Raw genomic sequence first — 23,460 nt, 5'->3', positions numbered from 1 at the left:
CTTCTTGAGATGGATACCATGTAAACTGCTGACGGCTTATTTAGCAAACTCCTGCCAGCTGTCATTGTGTCTTGATCTTGACTGATCAAAGAGTTTTAAGGCGTGGATTTTAATCATTATCCTCGGCATGCACACGTTTTGTTAACTGAAGCTGTGTGGACATTAAGAACGATAGAAGAGTGACAAATGGGGCGAAGTGAAAATAGTGATGCTGCTTTGTCATCATATATCAGAATTATTTAGAATGTCTGCTGGTTTTAGTTTCTTTCAGCGCGCTGCCTCCTCCCACTTTCAGCACTTCTCTTTTCAGAGTCGCGCTGCGCTTTTACGCGCCGCTCTAGAGACGCAGTGATCAGAGATCAGAGCGCTGTGCAGAGCTTCATTGTCTGGAAAATGATCGTGCTGCTCGGTCTGCTTTGTATTCTCTGGGGAGAACAGGGTCGGTGTCTGGAGGAGGATGGAGAAGGTTTCGCCTTCGATGGAGACATCCGCCACTTTTCAGTGGCCGACAACACGGTTTATATCGCTACAGAGGAGAAGCTGTACCAGCTGAGCCACGACCTGACTCTGATCCACAGTCTGACCCTGAGAGGAATCTTGGTGCCAAGTAAAGATCCGAAGTATGATAAGTTTGACCGAGTCTCTGAGAAGACTTTCTGGAACGCAACTTTCAGCATCAACTTATTATTACCATTTGTTGAGAATGGCGCTCAGATCATCTGCGGTGTGACTGACAATGAGTGTGGTTACTGCGAGGTTGTGGACCTGAAGAACATCTCTAACCTTATGTACAAAGAAAACATCCTGGTGGGACCACTGAGACGGAACAGCCCGTTCGTAGGTATTCTGGTGGATGTCAAGAAGAAGAGTCCATCTCAGGCAGAGACTTATATTCTGACCGCGATGCAGCCCGAAAAGAGCAAGTGCTCCACTGATACTGAGACCATCAACCTTCAAAATGCGGATCACAAAGACCAGACAAGTATATTTGCTGTAACTGATGGATCATCAGGCACACCTACGATCAAAAGTAAAGGCGATGTGGAGTTTGTGGACGGATTTCAGATCAGTTCGATCATCTATCTGCTCTCCAACGTAAGAAGTGACGCTAACAGCAACAAAGTCCGTCTCATTTGGCTTGAAGGCGAAACAAGTAAAACCCAAACTCTCAAGTCTCTACGGGGAGCGACTCTCAGTGTCTCTGATGGTGAAGGCAGCAGACTTCTGGCCTCCTCGGTCATCCCAGGTGGACAGACGGTTCTTTGGAGCGGAGTGTTCAGTGTGGACGGAGAACAAAGCAACACTGAGCTGGTGGTGTTTGACATCAGTCCTGATCTCAGTTTAGACAAAGATAAGGATCCAGACTTCTACTATGTGGATAGTCCCAACAAGAACCAGGTAAAGAATGTTTAATGGGGATTAGATGTTGTCTCTACCTTTCAAAGTATTCCTTCTCTGGCCATTCATGCAAAATAAATAACTGTGTGGTTCCTACAAAGTCACTAAACTAGAAATATCCCATACTGGTCCATGTTAAATACCTTCAATGAAACAGCAGAGTTGTGTCTTCAGGTATGTAAATACCATTTAGATCCGACCCTGATTCTCTATGTGTGTCTTTCTCAGCCTAAGACTCTTAAACCAGAGGCAGTTCTCTTCAGGCAGCCCTGCATGACCTCTGTGCTGGCAGTGAGGCAGAAGACATGGATGGTTTTCTTCATTGGTACAGGAGATGGACAGCTCATTAAGGTGCAACCAGGAGAAGAGGTCTTTTTTTCCCTGCTGTGGTGATTATATATATATATAGGTGTGTGTGTGTGTGTATATATATGTATAGGTGTGTGTGTGTGTATATATATGTATAGGTGTGTGTGTGTGTGTATATATATGTATAGGTGTGTGTGTGTGTATATATATATGTATAGGTGTGTGTATATATATATGTATATATATATGTGTGTGTGTGTGTGTGTGTGTGTGTGTGTGTGTGTATATATATATGTGTGTGTGTATATGTATATATATATATATATATATATGTATATATGTGTGTGTATATATATATATATACATATATATATTTTTTATTTATTTTTTAAAATTGCTCATTCCTGTCAAATGATGTACTCATGTACGTTGCATTGTTCTCAGAATGTGTGTCTCTTTCCCTCTATGGGTTTCACATCCTGTGTATCACTTTGCATACAAACCACAGAACTTTAATAGATGTTCACTGCTTGTGGTCAGTTTACCACAAGATGGTGTGTGAAAAAAGCCTCGCTTTGTTGAGTCCATGGCAGATCTGATAGTGTTACATCAAGTGCCATTTAGGAGCTTTACCCTCAGAATTTTCTACATTTCTGCATAAAAATTGTTCAAAACATAAGTAGATTTGCATAAAAGTCCAGAAAATATATAGAGAGAACTCAACCAAATGAAATAGAAATATTTATATATTTATTTCTTCTAGTAAATTTGTCACATCTACAAGTTTCAAAATATGTGAACCTGTTTTCAGTATCTGCCGTGACCCTCTTGTGCAGTGATAACATCTCAACTAAATGTTTCCGGTAACTGGAGGAATCTTAAGCCTTTCCTCAGTTCTTAGATGTTGGTGGGTTTCCTCACGTTAATTTCTTGCTTCAGCTCCATCAGCACTTTGACTTGGTCATTCCAAAATATTAAAGTAGTTCTTCTTCAACCATGCTTTTTTAGCTCTTTTTTTTCAAATGTAACATAGATAGATAGATAGATAGATAGATAGATAGATAGATAGATAGATAGATAGATAGATACTTTTAACCATTTATATGCCAGTGTCTGTGATGGCATCACAAATTGTTTGAAAGAATACACACAAAAAATTGAAATATGTTTAATAATATAAATTGAAAGTGGATTTTTTTGGATATGTCAATTATTAGTAGCAACATTGATTTTGATGGATTTTCACTTTTTTCAGGTGAAACTCATCACATTTAATGGAAACACTTCTAAACATCTTCTTGAATAAACAAACACAAAGTGTCGTATTTTTGTTCACTTGGTTTGACTGTGAGAAAATCAGCTGATATTTTAAGTATTTTTTCAGACTGTTGAATGTTTTGAGGCACACAAAACTTTTACCACTGTAACTGTATTTAGCTTTTTATAGACATGAAAAAAACTAACACTGAGCTGATTCTATGAACTATTACTGCATGTGTAGCCAAAGTCTGATATGTAGGAGCTTAATGACCGTTCTTTTTGGAAAAGAAACAAGACAAAGTTGGTGCTGAGCTTTTCATAGGCTGAAGTCAACATTATGGAGTTGTTTACATCTAGTTACATGATTATTTGCCAACTATTTAACATCATTGTCTTGGTTGTAACCAACTGAATGTGGAAAAATCTGACAAATTTGATTATTTTCTATATTGATCAGAGCTATGCAGGTATGTAACAAAACTACATCCTGCCAGGTTAATAGTGGTGGTCGTTAACTAGTGGCTAGACCTAAGTGCTTTCACGGGCATACCAAAAGATGTTGCTTTCCTTCTAACTTTTCACCACAGTAATTGATTGTGGCCGAAAATAACAAAACTACATTGTTGTTGTCAGCTTGCTGTGGACAGGAACTATCACCCTGCTTGTCCCACGGTGCTCTACAGGACCAGTGACGACCGCCAAGTGTTTCCCAGAATACAACTGGATCCAGTGGATCAGAAACATGTCTACGTTCCATTTAGAAACCAGGTACTGCTCTTACTCACTCACTATTCATTCAGTGTCACATGTACATTTGCTGTACTTTGAAGTTTCTCCACTTGTTTTCCAGATGAAGCGTGTGTCTGTATCAAAGTGCAGCACATACACAAATCTACAGGAGTGTTTGTCTACACAGGATCCATACTGTGTCTGGTGTGGCTCTAAACAAAGGTCAGAGCAACAACATCTGCATCTGACATCTTCAAAAACCCATCATGAGCTTCATTATGAGACATTTCTCTTTTCCCAGGTGCACATTTGAAGATGACTGCCAAGATTCTGACTGGTTATCTATTCCTGATGATTCCACAGAGAAAATCATTTCTCACAAAGTTCTAAAGAACCCCAGTGGAGAGGTACAGTTACACATTAACACTGTACAACTGTAACTATCAGTTATTTGTCACTCATCTCTCTTCCTTTCTCAGATCACACTAAAGATCCAGACCCACCTGACTGTCAACTGGACAGAGGATAACTTTGCCTGTCAAATCTTTCCATCATCTGGAGAACGTTGTCCACAAAATAGTCGTCCTTTGTTCCCACAATGCACCTGCAACCTATCCCATGGCTCAATTCCTGCTGACGGTCAGTAACTTTAAATAAATAATCCAGTTTACTTCAAATCTCACAGTCAAGGAGGAGTTGTAGATGTTATGCTGTCATGAATCAGACCTGTTCTTTCTTTCCCCCAACCAGTTGACAAATCTGTGACAAATTTCATGTGTCTCTGTCTCTCTGAAGTTCATCATATTATTTCCTCTAACAGGCCTGGATGTCACTGTAAAGATGAGACTTGGGAAAATGAACCTTTCAGAGCGTCTGAAGCTAACCAACTGCTCTGACATCAGTGGACCTCCAACTTCTGTCTTGTAAGTTCGTTCCTATTTTCTACAATTCAAAGAAACATGCTGTGATTAAATGATCTTCCTTTGATCATAGGTGGTACAAAATGTGAATACAGATAACTTAAAGACCTGAGCTAAATAAGAACTACTCATTAAGACGATGCTATTCTTACAGGTTTAAGCATTCACATTGTTGAACTAAAAGTTTTAAGCCTTTGAAACAATGAGTGAGAACGGTTTGATGGGAACATCAACTTGATTTGCTTTCAAAGACAAACAACAAATAATCCCAAGTCAGTTGCAGGAGCGACCATCTCTCTTGCCAGTTACGTACATACAGCAGCAATGATTCAGGCTGACTGGAAGAGGTGTGATACTGTGATTCTGTAATGTGTTGACTTAAATAAGAAGGACTAATGACAACTTACAATGAAGTCTTGAAGAAGTCTGTATTCTCATCTCTGAGGAGGACGGAGCGGCCACAGTGTTCGATTCACATTAATATCTGCACTCTGAAAACAAAAACAGATCACACCAAAATATGCTTTACTTACTGGAGACACTTGTTATAAATATTAATACTACATTTCTCCAGATACTTCGGTTTCCTCCCATCTCCAAAGACATGCTCGTTAGGCTGATTGGTGACGCTAACTTGACCTTAGGGGTGAGTGTGAGTGTGAATGGTTGTTTGTCATCTGTGCTGGTCCTGCAATTGGCTGGCGACCTGTCTGGAGTGTACCCTGCCTCTCGCCTGATGCCAGCTGGGATAGGCTCCAGCAACCCCCCGCAACCATAGTGAAGATTAAGTGGTATGGAAGATGAGATGAGACATTTCTTCATGTAACCCCTCAGAAGTTACAAAGACGCGATGAGTGTGTTTGTATTTAACACTTAACGTGTAATCTAGAGTAAGAAGTTCGGAGTTAATATTTAAACATTTACATCTAGAGGTTTGATTTAGTGACACTTCCCTTTTACACTCGGTCGGACAACAACTATTTATGGACTGAGAGTTAATTATAATGGATTAACTCTACCCAGAGAATAATAGAATAATTAATTCTACTAGTGTATGTCCAGTTTAACACCAAGAATTCAACTCTTCTTCCTAACAATGGAAGAGAGACAGACCATCATAACACTTGTATGTAGGTCTTTCCTACAGGGAAATTGCAAAGAAAGTCAAGGTGTCAGTGAGTACAGTTTTCTTCACCATTAAAAGACACTCAGAAACTGGGGGAAACTCTGACAGGAAGCAATCTGACAGACCCAAAGCCACAACTGAATCAGAGGACCAGTTTCTGAGAGTTAACAGCTTGCGTGATAGGTGGCTCACAGGACAACAGCTTCAAGCACAGCTTAATAGTAGTCGTAGTAAGCAAGTCTCAGTTTCAACTGTGAAGAGAAGACTTCGAGCTGCAGGTTTGACAGGATGAGTTGCAGCAAGAAAGCCATTGCTACGATGTCAGAATAAGACAAAGAGGCTCTCCTGGGCCACGAAACACCGCCATTAGACTACTGAAGACTGGAAGGTATTATGGGCTGATGAATCAAAATGTCAGATCTTCGGTTCGTCACGCAGGATGTTTGTACACCGTCGAGTAGGCGGGCACCCATTACTCTTCGGGCACCTGAAGTCATTTTGCAGCGGGTGTTACGGAAACTTTACTCGTCGCGCTGTTACTAACCACCCGAACACCTGCTTAACAAGCTGGAGGTGTGACGAGTCATGCACTTTGTAACCACAGATATAAAACGTGATAAGATGATGCTAATGGTTCGAAGTTGCTAGCTAGCGTGATAAAGTGGTGCTAACACTACATTGTACCTTACTGTTGCATGTTCTAATATTTGTGGTGCAAGTTTGAAAATAAATATATTTGCCAAACGTGACTACCTTCTTATTTCAGTAAAATGTATTTTCCAAGTATTTTTTTGTAGGATTATATAAGAATTATATTGGCACCTTTTAAGTGTTATGGGGTAACACTTGTGTAGTTAAGAAATAGTCCTCTGAGAGAGTTAATTGCTAACACTACATAAAAGTGTTAAAAAAAAACACTGGTTGGTGTTAGGTCGTGTTAAATTTAACTACAAGAGTCAAAGTTACACTAACTTAGTGTAAAGGCACCAACACTCAAAAAAGTGTTAAATTAACACTGAGGTGTGGACCCATATAGACAGTTTAAAAGTGTTAAGATCAACTCTTACAGTGTTGATTTGGGTATGCTGATTTTACTGTGTACTTTCTGCAGCACAATACTGTTCACCTGATGCTCATCAGGGTCTGGTACCACAGTGTGTTGCGACACTGCTTTCATGCAGACAGAGTGGAGGTTGTACCATTTCAAGCTATTCATTGGGCTTGCATGACTTGAATTGCAATAAATAACCAGACAAATAGGGTGTTCGAAAACTTTTGACCGATAGTGTATTTCAACATAGCACATCCAGCCCATAGGGTTACACTGGAGAATCTTCCCTCTGAGGTATCTAACAAGGCGCCCATGATTTGAGTTGGCCAGAGTCTCTCTCTAATATCAATAGCGCCACCAAATGGCAGTGTTCAAATTTACCATTTAGCATCAGGTCACCTTCAGATGCTTGGGCCCAAAACTCTCATTTTCAGCAGCCATCACGAAGTACATCAAGCCAGGTGCTGCCACCTAGTGTCGGGCATAGGTGTCAGGTTTCTCATCACACTCATCTTCCATACCGCTTAAAATTCACTAGGGTTGCGGGGGTTGCTGGAGCCCATCCCAGCTGGCATCTGTCGAGAGGCCGCCAGCCTATCGCAGGGCTAACACAGAGACAACAAATTCACACCTAGGGTCAAGTTAGCGTCACCAGTCAGCCTAACGAGCATGTCTTTGGAGATAAACCAGAGTAAAGTTGTGACTTGTAATTTGAGAGTCATTTATAGTGTACTAGACATAGTAACTACTATATTAGTAGTTACTATAAGACATTGTAATCCATATGAGTAATTGTCAACATACCTCTGCTTGTTCTTCAGGTGTCAGCAGTGTGTCAGGGCCGGCTGTGGATGGAACATAAACAGCTGTTCATGGTCTAATGAAGGAGTGGATAATGTAATTATCTTTCTTTTCATTTGAGCTTTCACAACTGTTACCACAACAACCACTCTTTTGGTATTTTAACATAAACATGTTTTAATATATTCACTTATCAAGTTAACAATGTGCCTTTATGCCTGAAGTTTCATCATACTTTGGAAGAATGTTTCCTAATTATGAAGGTACATTCGGCAGCCGAATTATCCATTCAAATCTTTGCATCTCTGAAATTTTATGGTTTTTAAAATACACCACTGTGCTACTAGTAAACTTGTCCATCGCAACTGGATTGTCTTATTTTCTAGTTCTGCACACGACTAAGAAACACATGTCAGATATAGCCTACTGAGTAAAATGTTACACTGTATTATACAACAATTGTTCTGTGGTTGAATATACCTTAGGTTGGCTGTGTGCAGTGTTTTGTTTTTATCTGACCAAACATTGGCTGCAGCAGGTTCTGGATCAGAGACTGTAAACCTTCTGAATCTATTCTCCCACTTCCTCCTGCAGGACAATGTTTGTCAAAAGTTGGAGCCTGGGATGAACTTTTCTGTGAGTCTGAACCTCCACTGTTACACACATTGTTCCTCCATTCAGTAAATGTTATACCATCAGTAGGGTGATGTTTTAAAGCTGATGTTTGTGTGTTTTATTTCTGTTAGAAGCCAGAAATCTCCTCCATCTCTCCCAGTGTTGTGTCTTTCTACGGTAGAAACCATGCCTAGTTGTCAGGTCAGAACCTCATTAATGTGACCAGAGTGAGGATCCAGACAGACCTGGACTGTACTCCACAAGAGTGAGACACTTTACAGACAACTAAGATCATGGCCACACTAGAAACTCATGTTTTCTCCACATCATTGTTATTGTGATGATGGTGAGTGTTGATGTGTTTCTCTCTCAGATCTCCTGTATGGAACAAGACTGGTGTGAGTCTGACGTTCCACATTCCCACTACAGGAAAGAAAGGTTTTGTTAAAGCATGCGTTCTACTGCCAGATGGCAGTTGCCACGGCAACGCTAAAATCACCTATCGATCAACACCATCCTGCACCGACATTGTACCAAGCAGCACCTGGGCCAGGTGGATTTGATTAGTTAATTTAATCGTGTTAACAAGATGCATAGTGGTAGGCCCTCCAAAAGAACCAGGGATAAATCCCTTCTCTCTGTTTGGCTACGGCTCCTTGTCCTGCAGTGGGAAGAGGAAGGTCACACTCATGGGGTCCCACTTGGAGTTTGTGAAAGGAATCACACACAGCCACAGACAGACGGAAGTCCAACTTCCCACAACCAGCAGCAGTCAGGTGGGTCTCTAGACATGATGTCCCTTTGTTACGTCACATTATATCATATGATATGATATCTGGCTCCATTACAGTACATTGTACTTATTTTTAAATTAAACTTAAAATGTATTTTTACATGAAAAAAAAATTTGCAGATAATTTTCAATTTTCAAATCCACATTTTGCTTTATAGTAACGTTGAGAAACTTCTTTAAACCTAAATACGGTTCCTGCAGTGGATTGTCTGTCCTGGTTGAACATCAGAAGAACTTCCCTTAGTTTCCTTTATTCTTACCCTTTGGAAAGAATTTTCTTGGTCACCAGAGCTCATCTCACATATTCCAGACTTCACTCTACTTTTGGTGTACCACAAGGTTCTATCTTAGATCCAGTTTTATTCTCCATCAAAGTGCTTCCAGTTGGCCAAATCATGCAGATGACAATCAGACATATTTTCCATGGATTGGGTGACTCCAACTTTAATCTGACTTGCTTTAGTCACCGTCATGCAAGCTAAACACAGATTCGATAATATATAACAGATGTAAATTCCCCACAGAAACTCTCCTATGACACACCTGCAGCTTTAAACCCTCAGACGACTTCTAGCAGCACTGTGTATTTGAAAGTAGCCAATCAATCCTTGGCCTGCTCCACAAAAATAACCTACTATCCAGACCCTGTGTTCACCACCTTCTCATCTATGAGGACAAGGGATGGGTCTCGCATCACCCTACAGGTACAACTTTCTTTTAAAAAACATTTTTTAATATATATATAGATATATATATTTATTTATTTATTTTTTTTAACAGATGAGCAAACATCAAGCATTTGTCATTTCATCATTTCAGAAAAAGGCAGATAAACTAGAGATGACAGCAGCAGAGCTGTTAGTGTGGGGTATTGAAGATGGAAAGAAATATCCTTGCATCATGAAAGAGAAAAAAACTGACAACCAGACTGACTTTTTCACCTGTGACATACAAAGCACATCCAGCTTTACATTTCAGCACATAGAGGTAAAACTTTCCTCTAAACTAGAAAATACTGGGTCAGACTTGAGCTAGTTTAGTTTTACTTTCAAATCGAGAAAATTTTCTTTTAAACTAAATTTATAAACACAGTAAATAGATAATTGACCTGAGGGCCTTTTGAGACTTTCCACTCTTTATTTCCTCTTCAACTGCAGGGGTCATTCTTGTTTTCTAGATAAAGTATGGGGGGCCAGACAGTGCTGCTAGGTCCTCTGCCTTTAGTTCATCAGGTCCTTCTTTATAGTGTGTTTTGATGCTGATACTTTGTGTCACAGGTGGTAAGTGATTTTGATCCCATCAACAGTTTTATGTCAAAGTATAAACTTGTACGTTGCATCATGTGCAGTTTTTTTCTGCTATTTTCTGTCTCAATCAGTAACTCTTCATCTTTCAGTGTTAGTGTTTATCTATCGTTGGCAAAGGAGAAAAGCACCGCTCAGAAAGAACGAAAGCTCTGACCATAGTTGCCTAGCTCTCCAGCCGTTCTCACAGGGAACAAGTAAAGGCCATTGACACTTTCTGATACTAAAGGCTATACAGGTTATACATATGAGTCACTGTATTTTAGGTGGAATATTAATATTAAGAACCATTCAAAAGTTTGTTATTACTCTGTACTTATTATAAGTTTTGACTTATTTTTTATATAATTGTTATATTCTTTTTACCAAGTGTGTACTTCTATATGCTTTTGAATGCATAAACTGAAATAAATGCTTATCCTATTACTATCTTGTAATTATTAAATACTTTTTAAATTGAGTATTTAGTATTGACAGTGTCATTTATTTCTTGGTTTTCCCTGAGTATTATATATTTTATTTTTACTAATGACCCCTTGTTTATGATATCTTTACAAATTGGGATTAGTGCCACCTGACCAGTTTGGCCTCTAATGCCATGGTGCAGAAGTGCAGCTCTTTTAGTGACTGTATTTTATACATTTTATAAACCATACATGAATAATGTTAAATTTTAAAAACAACAAAGGATGATTTGACTGCAATCTAATAAAATATCTGTTCTAGCTAAGTGATGCTTACGAGTTGATCAGTTTGGTGAATTGTTCAGGTGCTTTTACAATATTAAGCTTGGTTTTTTTTTAAACTTATACTTAAAACTGTATCTAAGCTTAAGTTAACCGGATAGGTGATGTATTAAAACAAGAAAATTTTACTTCATGGCTGTCAACTACATAAAGAAAAAAAGGACAAGTCTGACAGCTAAAAATCAACAAAGTGTGGTAACTTACAGATACTAAAAGAAAACTACCTGCCAAGCCGTCACTTTAAACACGTGTCCCAGTCTACCCTGAAGACCTGGTGCTGTTTTGAAGAAGATAATATAACAGCTGATTTAATTTAGCTGCTATTTGAAAAAAAATGAATTCAAACATGGTCAAACATTAAAATCATTAAAATTATTAAATACTAGTCTTAATTATTGTTGTCAAACATCTTTAGTTTAAATGTAATGCTATACTTCCGTGGACATTATCGCTTATTGTATGCAACAATCTAGAAAAAAAAACGAAAACATATTAAAAACTAAAAAAACGTGCCAGAGGAAGGTCCGGCAATAAGAACTGCGTCACACAACTGCGTCACACTCTCAAGTTAAACATGGCGGCTGATTAGCCCTCTGCTGACACTTGCTGCTCGTTTGTTAATTAACGTAAAACTGCAAAGAAGCGAATCAGACTACAGCAAGAAAATAACCACATGAGAAAACAGGAAGAAAAAAATCTGAAACATGCATACTTTATCCAGAGGAACACTGCAGGAATTACGAAACATTGTTTCAATGCTACCACAAGTAAGCAACACGTTATAATGTAGTTATACTCGTTGGGTCTTTAAATAATTTACATATAGTCGACATATTTTTATCAGTTGTTTCAATTTTATTTTGAAGTTTTACGTTTGAGAAAACAATGTTCTATAAACTGAAATGACTACAAGTAGAAAATAACCTACATGCACAAATGTAGGTATATCTATACCAACATATTTTCCCTTTCCCCAATAATAATAAAGACTCCCGTATCTCATCTGTATCTTACCATGAAAGTAGCCACAACTCACCTTGTGGCTACTTTCATGGTAAACGTCGAATATAGTCCCACGAGTCCGCTGTTTGAACCGTAATTGTTATCCTAAAAAATAAATTGTCTCTTGGCCAATGTATGTGAAGATGTTTATTTTTTTCTTTTTCTTTTGGGGGATATTTTGATGATATAAAGCAGTCTTGTGTTGAGTAAAGTTGGACTTGGAGTAAAAACTGCTGTACAGTGTCTGAACTTCACTGTCAGTCATGTCTAAAACTCATATACGTTTGTTTGGTCGTAGTCGTTCAAAGTATTTCATAGAGCAGAGAAAATAACTTCCCAGAACTGACACCAGATGTCGCCATCGCTTTACATTTGTCTGAACACGCCGAAGGGATGGGTGGACAGATGGAGGAAGTTGCATAAAGTTTGGAAACTTTATAATCGTTATCCTCAGCATGCACACTTTTTGTCGAATGAAGCTGTGTGGACTTTAAGAACGGTAGAAGAGTGATAAATGTTGAAAATAGTAATGCTGCTTTGTCATCATATATCAGAATTATTTAGAATGTCTGCTGGTTTTAGTTTCTTTCAGCGCGCTGCCTCCTCCCACTTTCAGCACTTCTCTTTTCAGAGTCGCGCTGCGCTTTTACGCGCGGCTCTAGAGACGCAGTGATCAGAGATCAGAGCGCTATGCAGAGCTTCATTGTCTGAGGGAATCCAGTCAGAGCTGGCACCGTTACTGGAAAATGATCGTGCTGCTCGTTCTGCTTTGTATTCTCTGGGGAGAACAGGGTCGGTGTCTGGAGGAGGATGGAGGAGGTTTCGCCTTCGATGCTGACATCCGCCACTTTTCAGTGGCCAACAACACGGTTTATATCGCTACAGAGGAGAAGCTGTACCAGCTGAGCCACGACCTGACTCTGATCCACAGTCTGACCCTGAGAGGAATCTTGATGCCCCGGTAAAAATCCGAAAAGGGTGATAAGTTTTGACCGGGTCTCTGAGAAGACTTTCTGGAACGCAACTTTCAGCATCAACTTATTATTACCATTTGTTAAGATGGCGCTCGGGTCATCTGCGGTAATAAGTATTTTTTCCTCTAACAATTTCTTCCTGTCTCTGTAAGTTTGTGGTGCAGATGTGACTTCAGGCAGCCTGCTACCAGCCAAGATTAATTCCACACAACCCACTTTGATACGTTGACAGCGCAAATAGTTTGTTTTGCTCTTTTATCATCATGTATATTTATCATACAGACCTCAGACCATAGAAATCCTCCTTTCCTCTAAATCTGAACCAGAAAAATAATAAGCATATTTCACAAAATCTTTTGTATAGTTTAGTGTGTATATGTTTCTGATTTATTTTATTTTATCTCATTCTATATTTGTTATGCAACAAACACCAAGGTAAATTCCTTGTATGTACACATATACTTGGCAATAAAGTTCTGAACGATTCTGAACATCATTTTCTAAAACTGAAATAAACAACCCAAGTATAAAAACAGTATGTATACATTTTATATTCTGTTTACACCACTTTTATAGAAGGCTAGTAGCACTGTAACTCTTCTTCCCACGGTGGCCTTTGATCCTTATCACAGTCACTCTCATACACTCTGAAAAAATGATTCATGGGGTTAGTAAGTAACGCTCAAAATCAAGAGCTTTTTGTGCATAAAAGAAAGTTTCTGTGTATGTATTATAATGAGTTGATAACTTAATTGAACGCGTTGGTCTATATGAAAAAGAATAGATAGTCCCAACTCAGTATTACATGAATTTTCAACTGATATTTCTGCCTTAATTCACGGCAGTGAATTTTCCGTCAGTCTGCGTCAGCCCCAGGGCAGCTGCGACTACTCATGTAATTTATCTACGATAAAGCGCTATATATTATTATTTTAACGTAATCAAAATTAAGTTTGTTTAACTTAAATAAGCTTGTGGAGGACAAGACAGATTATGTTGCTTGCACTAAAGTAATTGAGTTGGTCTAACTAAGTCTTGTAGCATGTATTTAATGCTAGATGAGTTGTAATAACTTAAAAAAAAATGAGCGACACGATTTTTTGAAGTGCAGTTAACAGGAAATGCGAGTTACGCAGGTAACGGACATGTGTCCAGACGTTTTCTTTTACAATTAGATATAGGTTCAGACAGGAAGTCCATCACATAGTGGACTATGAAAGAATGCGCATTAAATTAAGTATTTCCAGCCTTGTGTCGCGCCACACCTGTTACGTCTCAGTTCCCCACCAGTGAGGCGCGCCCCACACTTGAGAACTGACGTAGGGCGAGTTCGCGCTAAACTGGGTATTATCGTCTCTGAGTAAACTGAAAAGCAAGTCTATAGAAGGATGTCATTGCGACTGTTCCTGTCGCTCAGTGCCCTCCTTCCTCCCACTTCTCTTTTCAGAGCCGCGCTGCGCTTTTACGCGAGGCTTTAGAAACGCAGTGTCAGACATCAGGGCGCTATGCAAAGCTTCACTGTCTGTACCAGCTGAGCCACGATATGACTTTATAAATCTCAAACTGTGAAATTTCACAGTTGCAGCAGCAATTTACAGGCACTCAACACCATACGTACTGTATAACACAACATACTATATACAGGATATTAACATAATTACAAAAAAAAAAAAAAAAAGGTGAATTGAAAAAAGTCAATACAAAAGGAAAAAGAAATCATGTTCAGAGTGTTATCTGTCACGTATAGATGAGGAGCTGAACAGGCGTATGGCTTGGGGCAGGAAAGATTTCCTGTAGCGTTCTTTGAGACAACGGAGTTGTCTGAGTCTCTTGGAGAGCAAGCTCCATTGTCAGTCTATCATCTGGTGGAGAGGGTGGTCAGGGTTATCTATGATTAATAACAGTTTATTAAGTGTCCTCCTCTCCACCACCTCCTCAAAAGTTTCCTGTGTGCAGCCAATGACAGAGCCAGTCTTCCTGATCACTTAATTCAGTCTGTTGGTATCACTGGCTGCAATGCTGTTCCCCCAGAAAACAACAGCAGAGAAAAGGCTGGCCACAACAGACTGGTAGAAGATCTCCAGCATCTTATAACATACAGTGAAGTAGAGTCTCCTGCAGCCCTTCTTGTACACAGCTGTACTGTTGCTCCTCCAGTTCAGTCTGTTGTCGATGGTAACTCCCAGGTATCTGTACTCCTCCAGCACCTCCACATCCCTACCAAGGATGCTGAGGGGCTGAGGATCTGTTCCCTTCCTCCTGAAGTCAATCACCATCTCTTTGGTCTTGCCCACGTTAAGCAGCAGGTGATTCCTTCCAGTCCACCCCACAAATCCGTCCACCACTCGTTTATAATCCTCCTACTCCCGTCCACCTCTTACACACCCCACAACTGCAGAGTCATCAGAAACTTTCTCTGTGTGACACATGACTTGTGCTAAAAGTCAGTGGTGTATGAGGTGAACAGAAATGGAGCAAGCACAGTTCCCTGTGGGGCTCCCACACCACTCAGCACCACATCAGACAGGACACGGCCCAAACGCACGACCTGTGGCCTGTCTGATCCAGGAGGAGACAGGGTTCAAAGAGCTAAACCTGTTGAAGAACGTGTTAGGCTTGTTCACACGCTCCACGTTTCCTTCAGACAGCCTGTCTCTCCCCAGTTCATCTATCTGCTCTCCAACGTAAGAAGTGGCGCTAACAGCAACAAAGTCCGTCTCATTTGGCTTGAAAGGCGAAACAAGTAAAACCCAAACTCTCAAGTCTCTACGGGGCGCGACTCTCAGTGTCTCTGATGGTGAAGGCAGCAGACTTCTGGCCTCCTCGGTCATCCCAGCAAGAAAGATGCAATGAAATGAGATATACAGAATTAGCATTATGAACAAATATACAAAAAGTAGTTGGCAAAACAGTGTCCAAGGTGATGTAGTTTTCTGGCCAGTTGCATAGCAACCAACATTAATTTTGCTGTGGTGGTAACTGTAAATGAGAGGCTAAAATAAATATTTATATGAGATAGAGCAACAGGAACCTTGCTAATTATGATTTGATGATTTGCTATGATAGCCGCACTAAAAGGAAGTAGACTCTAATGAGTACAAATCTTTCATCAGTGAGGTTTTTCAGTGTTGTTGAGTGTGGTCTGGTTGTTAAATTACTCAAGTCAAACATGATTAGACATTTAGACATTAGAAATTCTCATAGCTGTTCTCTACTTGTTGTGAGTTTTCACTTAGACTTTCTTTCTAGTCCATGGCAGATCTGATAGTGTTACATCAAGTGCCATTTAGGAGCTTTACCCTCAGAATTTTCTACATTTCAGCATAAAAATTGTTCAAAACACAAGCAGATTCGCATGAAAGTCCAGAAAATATATAGAGAGAACTCAATCAAATGAAACAGAAGAGAAAATTTGTCATATCTGCAAGTTGCAAAATATGTGAACCTGTTTTCAGTATCTGCCGTGACCCTCTGGTGCAGTAATAACAGCTCAACTAAATGTTTCCGGTAACTGAAGGAATCTTAATCCTTTCCTCAGTTCTTAGATGTTGGTTGGTTTCCTCACGTTAATTTCTTGCTTCAGCTCCATCAGCACTTTGACTTGGAACAAGTCTGATTCTGTGAACTATTGTTGCATGTGTAGACAGAGTCTAATATGTAGGAGCTTACCATTCATTTTGCAAAAAAATCAAGAAACAACACAAATTTGTTTCTGAGCTTTTCATAGGCTGAAGTCAACATTAGTAAGTTGCTGTTCTAGTTACATGAGACTTCTCTTTTCCCAGGTGCACATTTGAAGACGACTGCCAAGATTCTGACTGGTTATCTATTCCTGATGATTCCACAGAGAAAATCATTTCTCACAAAGTTCTAAAGAACCCCAGTGGAGAGGTACAGGTTACACATTAACACTGTACAACTGTAACTATCAGTTATTTGTCACTCATCTCTCTTCCTTTCTCAGATCACACTAAAGATCCAGACCCACCTGACTATCAACTGGTCAGGGGATAACTTCCCACAATGCAACTGCAGCCTATCCCATGGCTCAATTCCTGCTGACGGTCAGTAACTTTAAATAAATAATCCAGTTTACTTCTAATCTCACAGTCAAGGAGGAGTTGTAGATGTTATGCTGACATGAATCAGACCTGTTCATTAATTTACAACATTTCCCACCAACCAGTTGACAAATCTGCGTTTTCATGTGTCAGAGGTCAAGACTCTGAAGTTCATCATATTATTTTCTCTAACAGGCCTGGATGTCACTGTAAAGATGAGACTTGGGAAGACGAACCTTTCAGAGCGTCTGAAGCTAACCAACTGCTCTGACATCAGTGGACCTCCAACTTCTGTCTTGCAAGTTCGTTCCTATTTTCTAAAATTCAAAGAAACATGATGTGATTAAACTATATATATCATAGAAATAATGGAAGGTTAAAATCAGTTCCCTTCTTCTTGATAAAAGTCTAAAAAGCTTCATCAGTTGACCATAGTCAGTGTTTTGTCATCATTAAAGATATTTGATTGTAAACTATATTATTATATACTAATGTAATTTTATGTGTCTTAGATCCATATATTAGTTTTTTATGGTCCTGACTACCAACATCAGTATGTGTTTGTTTGTTCTTCAGGTGTCAGCAGTGTATCAAGGCTGGATGTGGATGGAACATAAATGGATGTTCATGGTCTAATGAAGGAGTGGATAATGTAATAATGACTATTGTTATCTCCTTATCTGATGTGTTAAAATGCTCCATCAATCCAATATTATTAAGTCATTTCTACACAAGTTATCATGTTGTACGAGAGAGTGAGACTTCATGAAGAAGACAAATGCTCGTTAAACGTGAAATCTCTCTGTCTCTAGTTAAGCACAAACTAAACAAGCACAAAATATACATGAACTAGTTTTTGATCTAAGCCAACATTAGCCACAATAAAACCTGAACAGACTCTAATAGTAACTTTACAGCTCTGAATCTATTCTCCCACTTCCTCCTGCAGGACAGTGTTTGTCAAAAGTTGGAGCCTGGGATGAACTTTTCTGTGAGTCTGAACCTCCACTGTTCCACACATTGTTCCTCCATTCAGTAAATGTTATAACATCAGTAGGGTGATGTTTTAAAGCTGATGTTTGTGTGTTTTATTTCTGTTAGAAGCCAGAAATCTCCTCCATCTCTCCCAGTGTTGTGTGTTTCTACGGTAGAAACCATGCCTTGTTGTCAGGTCAGAACCTCATTAATGTGACCAGAGTGAGAATCCAGACAGACCTGGACTGTACTCCACAAGAGTGAGTCACTTTACAGACAACTAAGATCATGGCCACACTAGAAACTCATGTTTTCTCCACATCGTTGTTATTGTGATGATGGTGAGTGTTGATGTGTTTCTCTCTCAGATCTCCTGTATGGAACAAGACTGGTGTGAGTCTGACGTTCCACATTCCCACTACAGAAAAGAAAGGTTTCGTCAAAGCATGCGTTCTACTGCCAGATGGCAGTTGCCACGGCAACGCTAAAATCACCTATCGATCAACACCATCCTGCACTGACATTGTACCAAGCAGCACCTGGGCCAGGTGGGTTTGACTGAGATTTTTACTTTCCTAGAAAAACATCCTAACACAGAATTCAGATGCAGAATTTCCTAAAGCTACAGTGTTACAGAAAAGGTTTTGATGAACTAAATCCATAGTTCATGTCAGGTTTTGGTGACAGTTTCTCCATTTCAATAAACAAGCTAAAACATCACAAGCTAGTTGTCTTTTGGTGTTTTCTTCCAACAGTGACAGCTTCCAAAAAGTGCAGCTAAGACTCACGTACGCTATTTTAGGAGCTTCCTCCTAATGCTTTGTCACCAACTTCAAGAGTTTGCTGACAATGTTAGCAAAGCATGAGAGAGTCATCTGGTGGTACCACTTCTCTTTTCAGTCACAGGAAATAAAAGCCATTTTATCTTCTCTGTTTGTGCACACAGCTTTAAAATACAGAACAGTCATATAAATATGTGATAAAATATAATCACATAGGCTTTGGTTTGTCACCAACATATATAGAGACTAAAATGTAATGCAAGTTTTATGCCAATGTCATTGTGACTCTGTTTTTCTTGAAGAGGAACAAAGGTTTTTCTCCAGTTTAGCATTGTAATTTATCGTCATCGTCCATGAAGAATCACTACAGTTTTCATTATGATGGCTTATCAGTCAGATCCACTATTTAATCTTCCAGCTGTGAACAGCTCATGTTTCTGAAGTCAGTTCTTAAAGGAACCAAGAGTTGGTCAGTCTGTATTTTGCTTTGCTTTATGCATAGCCAAATATTTGTCTTTTGGTCCACCATTCACTTTGGATCAAAGCTGAATATCTAAAAACCTGAGCTGTCATAATATCTGCCAATAAACATATATAATCAGTGTGATATTAGGGTATCACCAGAGGAAAATGAAAAGCTTTTCTCTGAGATCAATTTTGTGTTCAGCTCAGTTTCTTCTGATTGACTGTTGTTCCATGTCCTGCAGTGGGAAGAGGAAGGTCACACTCATGGGGTCTCACTTGGAGTTTGTGGAAGGAATCACACACAGCCACGGCCAGACGGAAGTCCAACTTCCCACAACCAGCAGCAGTCAGGTGGGTCTTTAGACACGATGTCCCTTTGTTACGTCACATCATGTCATATGATATGATATCTGGTTCCATTACAGTACATTGTATTTAATTGTGAATTAAATACAAAGTAAAGTAAACTTAAAATGTATTTTTAAATAAAATAAAATAAAAATATATTTGCAGGTAATTGTAAGAGTTTTGATTATAAATTCAATGGGTCCTTAGAAAGTGGAATTTTTTCAAACATGCTGTAGGTCAACCTAATCTTAAACCATCTTGATGATATTACACCAATCGCTAGATGTTTAAAAGATGTGTGTACATTTGTAAATGTTCAAATCCACATTTTGCTTTATAGTATCTTTAGGAAGTTTCTTAAAACCCTAAATGCAGTTTATGCAGTGCATTGTCTGTCCTGGTTGGGCATCAAAGGAACTTCCTTCTTTTATTCTTACCCTTTTGAAAGAACTTTCTTGACAACTTCCAGACTTCACACTACTTTTGGTGTACCACAAGGTTCAATTTTAGGTCCAATTTTATTCTCCATCAAAGTGCTTCTACTTGGCCAAATCATGCAGATGACAATCAGACGTATTATCCACTGATTGGGTGACTGCACTGCTTTTTACTTTTCTTAACTTTAATCTGACTTGCTTTGGTCATCATCACTGTCATGCAAGCCAAACACAGATTCAATAATATATAAGTGTTTTACTTCTGTTCTTAGGCAGAGGAGAGAAGTGTTGGTTGAAGTGTAGTTGCATGTCCCATCACCTCTTACCTGCTGTTGGCTAGGCTAGTTAGCTGGTGTCTTCTTGTTGGTTGCTAGTTGGTAGCTGACTGCTAGCCTGCTGGTCGGTTTTTCAATTGGACTAAGCTTCTAAATGTGTTTTGCCTGAACATGCACAAGGGATTGTAACATCATTGTTAACAACATTGTTAACAGATGTAAATTCCCCACAGAAACTCTCCTACGACTACGAAATGTTGTTGTGTTACATCATATCTTATCTTGTGTTACATCATATCCGCATTACTCTTTTTTGCACCTTTATATCTCAACAAGTCAAATTACATTACATTAGAATATTCCACGTCACATCATCTTCTAGCATTATTAACTGAAGCATGTTAATCGCAGTTGTTGTAAACATGTGTGTCCATGTGTCATCATGGTATTTCAAGTCCTTTTTTATGATGTGTAAATTCCCTACAGGTTTTATCCTATGACACACCTGCAGCTTTAAACCCTCAGACGACTTCTAGCAGCACTGTGTATTTGAAAGTAGCCAATCAATCCTTGGCCTGCTCCACAAAAATAACCTACTATCCAGACCCTGTGTTCACCAGCTTCTCATCTATGAGGACAAGGGATGGGTCTCGCATCACTATACAGGTACAACTTTTTTTTTAGCATTTTTTAATATATATATTTTTTTTAACAGATGAGCAAACTTCAAGCATTTGTCATTTCATCATTTCAGAAAAAGGCAGATAAACTAGAGATGACAGCAGCAGAGCTGTTAGTGTGGGGTATTGAAGATGGAAAGAAATACCCTTGCATCATAGAAGAGAAAGAAACTGACAACCAGACTGACTTTTTCACCTGTGACATACAAAGCACATCCAGCTTTACATTTCAGCACATAGAGGTAAAACTTTCCTCTAAACTAGAAAATACTGGGTCAAATTTGAGCTAGTTTAGTTTTACTTTCAAAGAGAGAAATTTACTTTTAACTATTGATAAACACAGTAAATAGATATTTGACTGAGGGCTCTTTTGAGACTTTCCACTCCTTTATTTCCTTTTCAATAGCAGTGTCATTCTTGTTTTCTAGATAAACTATGGTGGCCAGACAGTGCTGCGAGGTCCTCTGCCTTTAGTTCATCAGGTCCTTCTGATAGTGCGTTTGATGCTGATACCTTGTGTCATAGGTGGTAAGTGATTTTGATCCATCAACAGTTTATATCAAACTTGCATGTTGCCTAGTCATTGTTTTCTGCTATTTTCTACTGAGATCTTGGAGAATAAATACTGATTTAGATATTTTCCTGTTCCACTTAATAGAGGAAATTGTATTTTTCTGCTCGGTCTCAATCAGTAACTCTTCATCTTTCAGTGTTAGTGTTTATCTATCGCTGGCAAAGGAGACGCACCGCTGAGATGAACATGCTCTGACCACAGATGCCTAGCTCTCCATCCGTTCTCACAAGGAACAAGTTCACCAGCTGCCTACACATTTGTATTAAAAGGCTTCTTTATTTTCAATAAGTATTTTTTCTTCTAACATTTTCTTCCTGTCTCTGTAAGTTTGTGGTGCAGATGTGACTTCAGGCAGCCTGCTACCAGCCAAGATTAATTCCACACAACCCTCTCTTTGCTCTTTTATCATCATGTATATTTATCATACAGACCTCAGACCACAGAAATCCTCCTTTCCTCTAAATCTGAACCAGAAAAATAATAAGCATATTTCACAAAATCTTTTGTATATTTAGTGTGTATATGTTTCCGATTTATTTTATTTTATCTCATTCTATATTTTTTATGCAACAAACACCAAGGTAAATTCCTTGTATGTACACATATACTTGGCAATAAAGTCTTTTGTGATTCTGAACATCATTTTCTAAAACTGAAATAAACAACCCAAGTATAAAAACAGTATGTATACATTTTATATTCTGTATATGGGCAGATTAAAAAAATGAAAAAAATTAAAACAAATCAAATTGTTTTCTGCAGACTCCACCAGATTCTTGTTCTACACATCCCCAGCTACCACTGTAGTGATTTTCAACTTAATTCACTGCATCATTTTCTGAAAATGTGATGTTGAATTCATACCCAATGAATGATGTATATGGGCAGATTTTAAAAAAAAAAAATTATAAATAAATAAATAAATCAAATTGTTGAAAATTTGTTGGTAGCTGGGGACATGTAGAACAAGAATCTGGTGGAGTTTGCAGAAAACTATTAGTTTATTTTTTTTTAATAATTTTTTTAATCTGCCCATATACATCATTCATGGAGCCTATATCAACACGAGTTTACTTGAAAATGATGCAGTGAATTAAGTTGAAAATCACCACAGTGGTAGCTGGGGATGTGTAGAACAAGAATCTGGTGGAGTTTGCAGAAAACAATTTGTTTTGTTTTTTTAATAATTTTTTTTTAATCTGCCCATGTGCATCATTCATTGAGCCAAAGTCAACACGAGTTTATCTGAAAATGATGCAGTGAAATATGTTGAAAATCTCTACAGTGGTAGCTGGGGACGTGTAGAAGAAGAATCTGGTGGAGTTTGCAGAAAACAATTTGATTAGTTTTTTAATTATTTTTTTAATCTGCTCATATACATCATTCATTGAGCATACTTTCAACACAAGTTTACTTGAAAATTATGCAGTGAATTAAGTTGAAAATCACCACAGTGGTAGCTGGGGATGTGTAGAACCAGAATCTGGTGGAGTTTGCAGAAAACAATTTGTTTTGTTTTTTAATTATTTTTTTAATCTGCCCATATACATCATTCATTGGATAAGAATTCAACATCACATTTTCAGAAAGTGATGCAGTGAAATAAATTGAAAATCACCACAGTGGTAGCTGTAGAGTATGCGGAAAACAATTTGATTCTTTTCTTAATTAAGTTTTCAAATCTGACTATGCAGAAATGAGTTGGATTCTGAATTTTGCTTCAATAATTATGTTCTGTCACTTAGTTTTAATCATTAAATATAATGTAGTAAAATAACAACAAAGTAATGACTGATATATGTATTTCAACAAGTGAAAATAAGAAGAAAAATATA

General features: G+C 38.6%; 1 protein-coding gene across 1 annotated transcript; it reads left to right on the top strand.

The window, feature by feature from the left end:
• Nucleotides 1-320: 320 nt before the first annotated feature.
• Nucleotides 321-22,019, top strand: LOC125000093 (plexin-C1-like). The gene is made up of 16 exons (XM_047575458.1): nucleotides 321-1,398; nucleotides 1,627-1,749; nucleotides 3,601-3,735; nucleotides 3,818-3,918; nucleotides 3,998-4,103; nucleotides 4,176-4,335; nucleotides 4,517-4,619; nucleotides 7,615-7,690; nucleotides 18,039-18,080; nucleotides 18,191-18,324; nucleotides 18,433-18,612; nucleotides 19,554-19,662; nucleotides 20,858-21,037; nucleotides 21,126-21,293; nucleotides 21,480-21,579; nucleotides 21,762-22,019. Exons 1-16 carry the CDS (start codon nucleotides 394-396, stop codon nucleotides 21,818-21,820), a joined length of 2,781 nt encoding a protein of 926 aa, XP_047431414.1. The 5' UTR covers nucleotides 321-393; the 3' UTR covers nucleotides 21,821-22,019.
• Nucleotides 22,020-23,460: the final 1,441 nt, after the last annotated feature.

The sequence above is a fragment of the Mugil cephalus genome, chromosome 22 (genome assembly GCF_022458985.1).
Source record: "Mugil cephalus isolate CIBA_MC_2020 chromosome 22, CIBA_Mcephalus_1.1, whole genome shotgun sequence".
NCBI classification, from domain to species: Eukaryota; Metazoa; Chordata; class Actinopteri; order Mugiliformes; family Mugilidae; genus Mugil; species Mugil cephalus.
The sequence above is the reverse complement of the archived record's forward strand: the minus strand, read 5'-3'. Positions and strand labels throughout refer to the sequence as shown.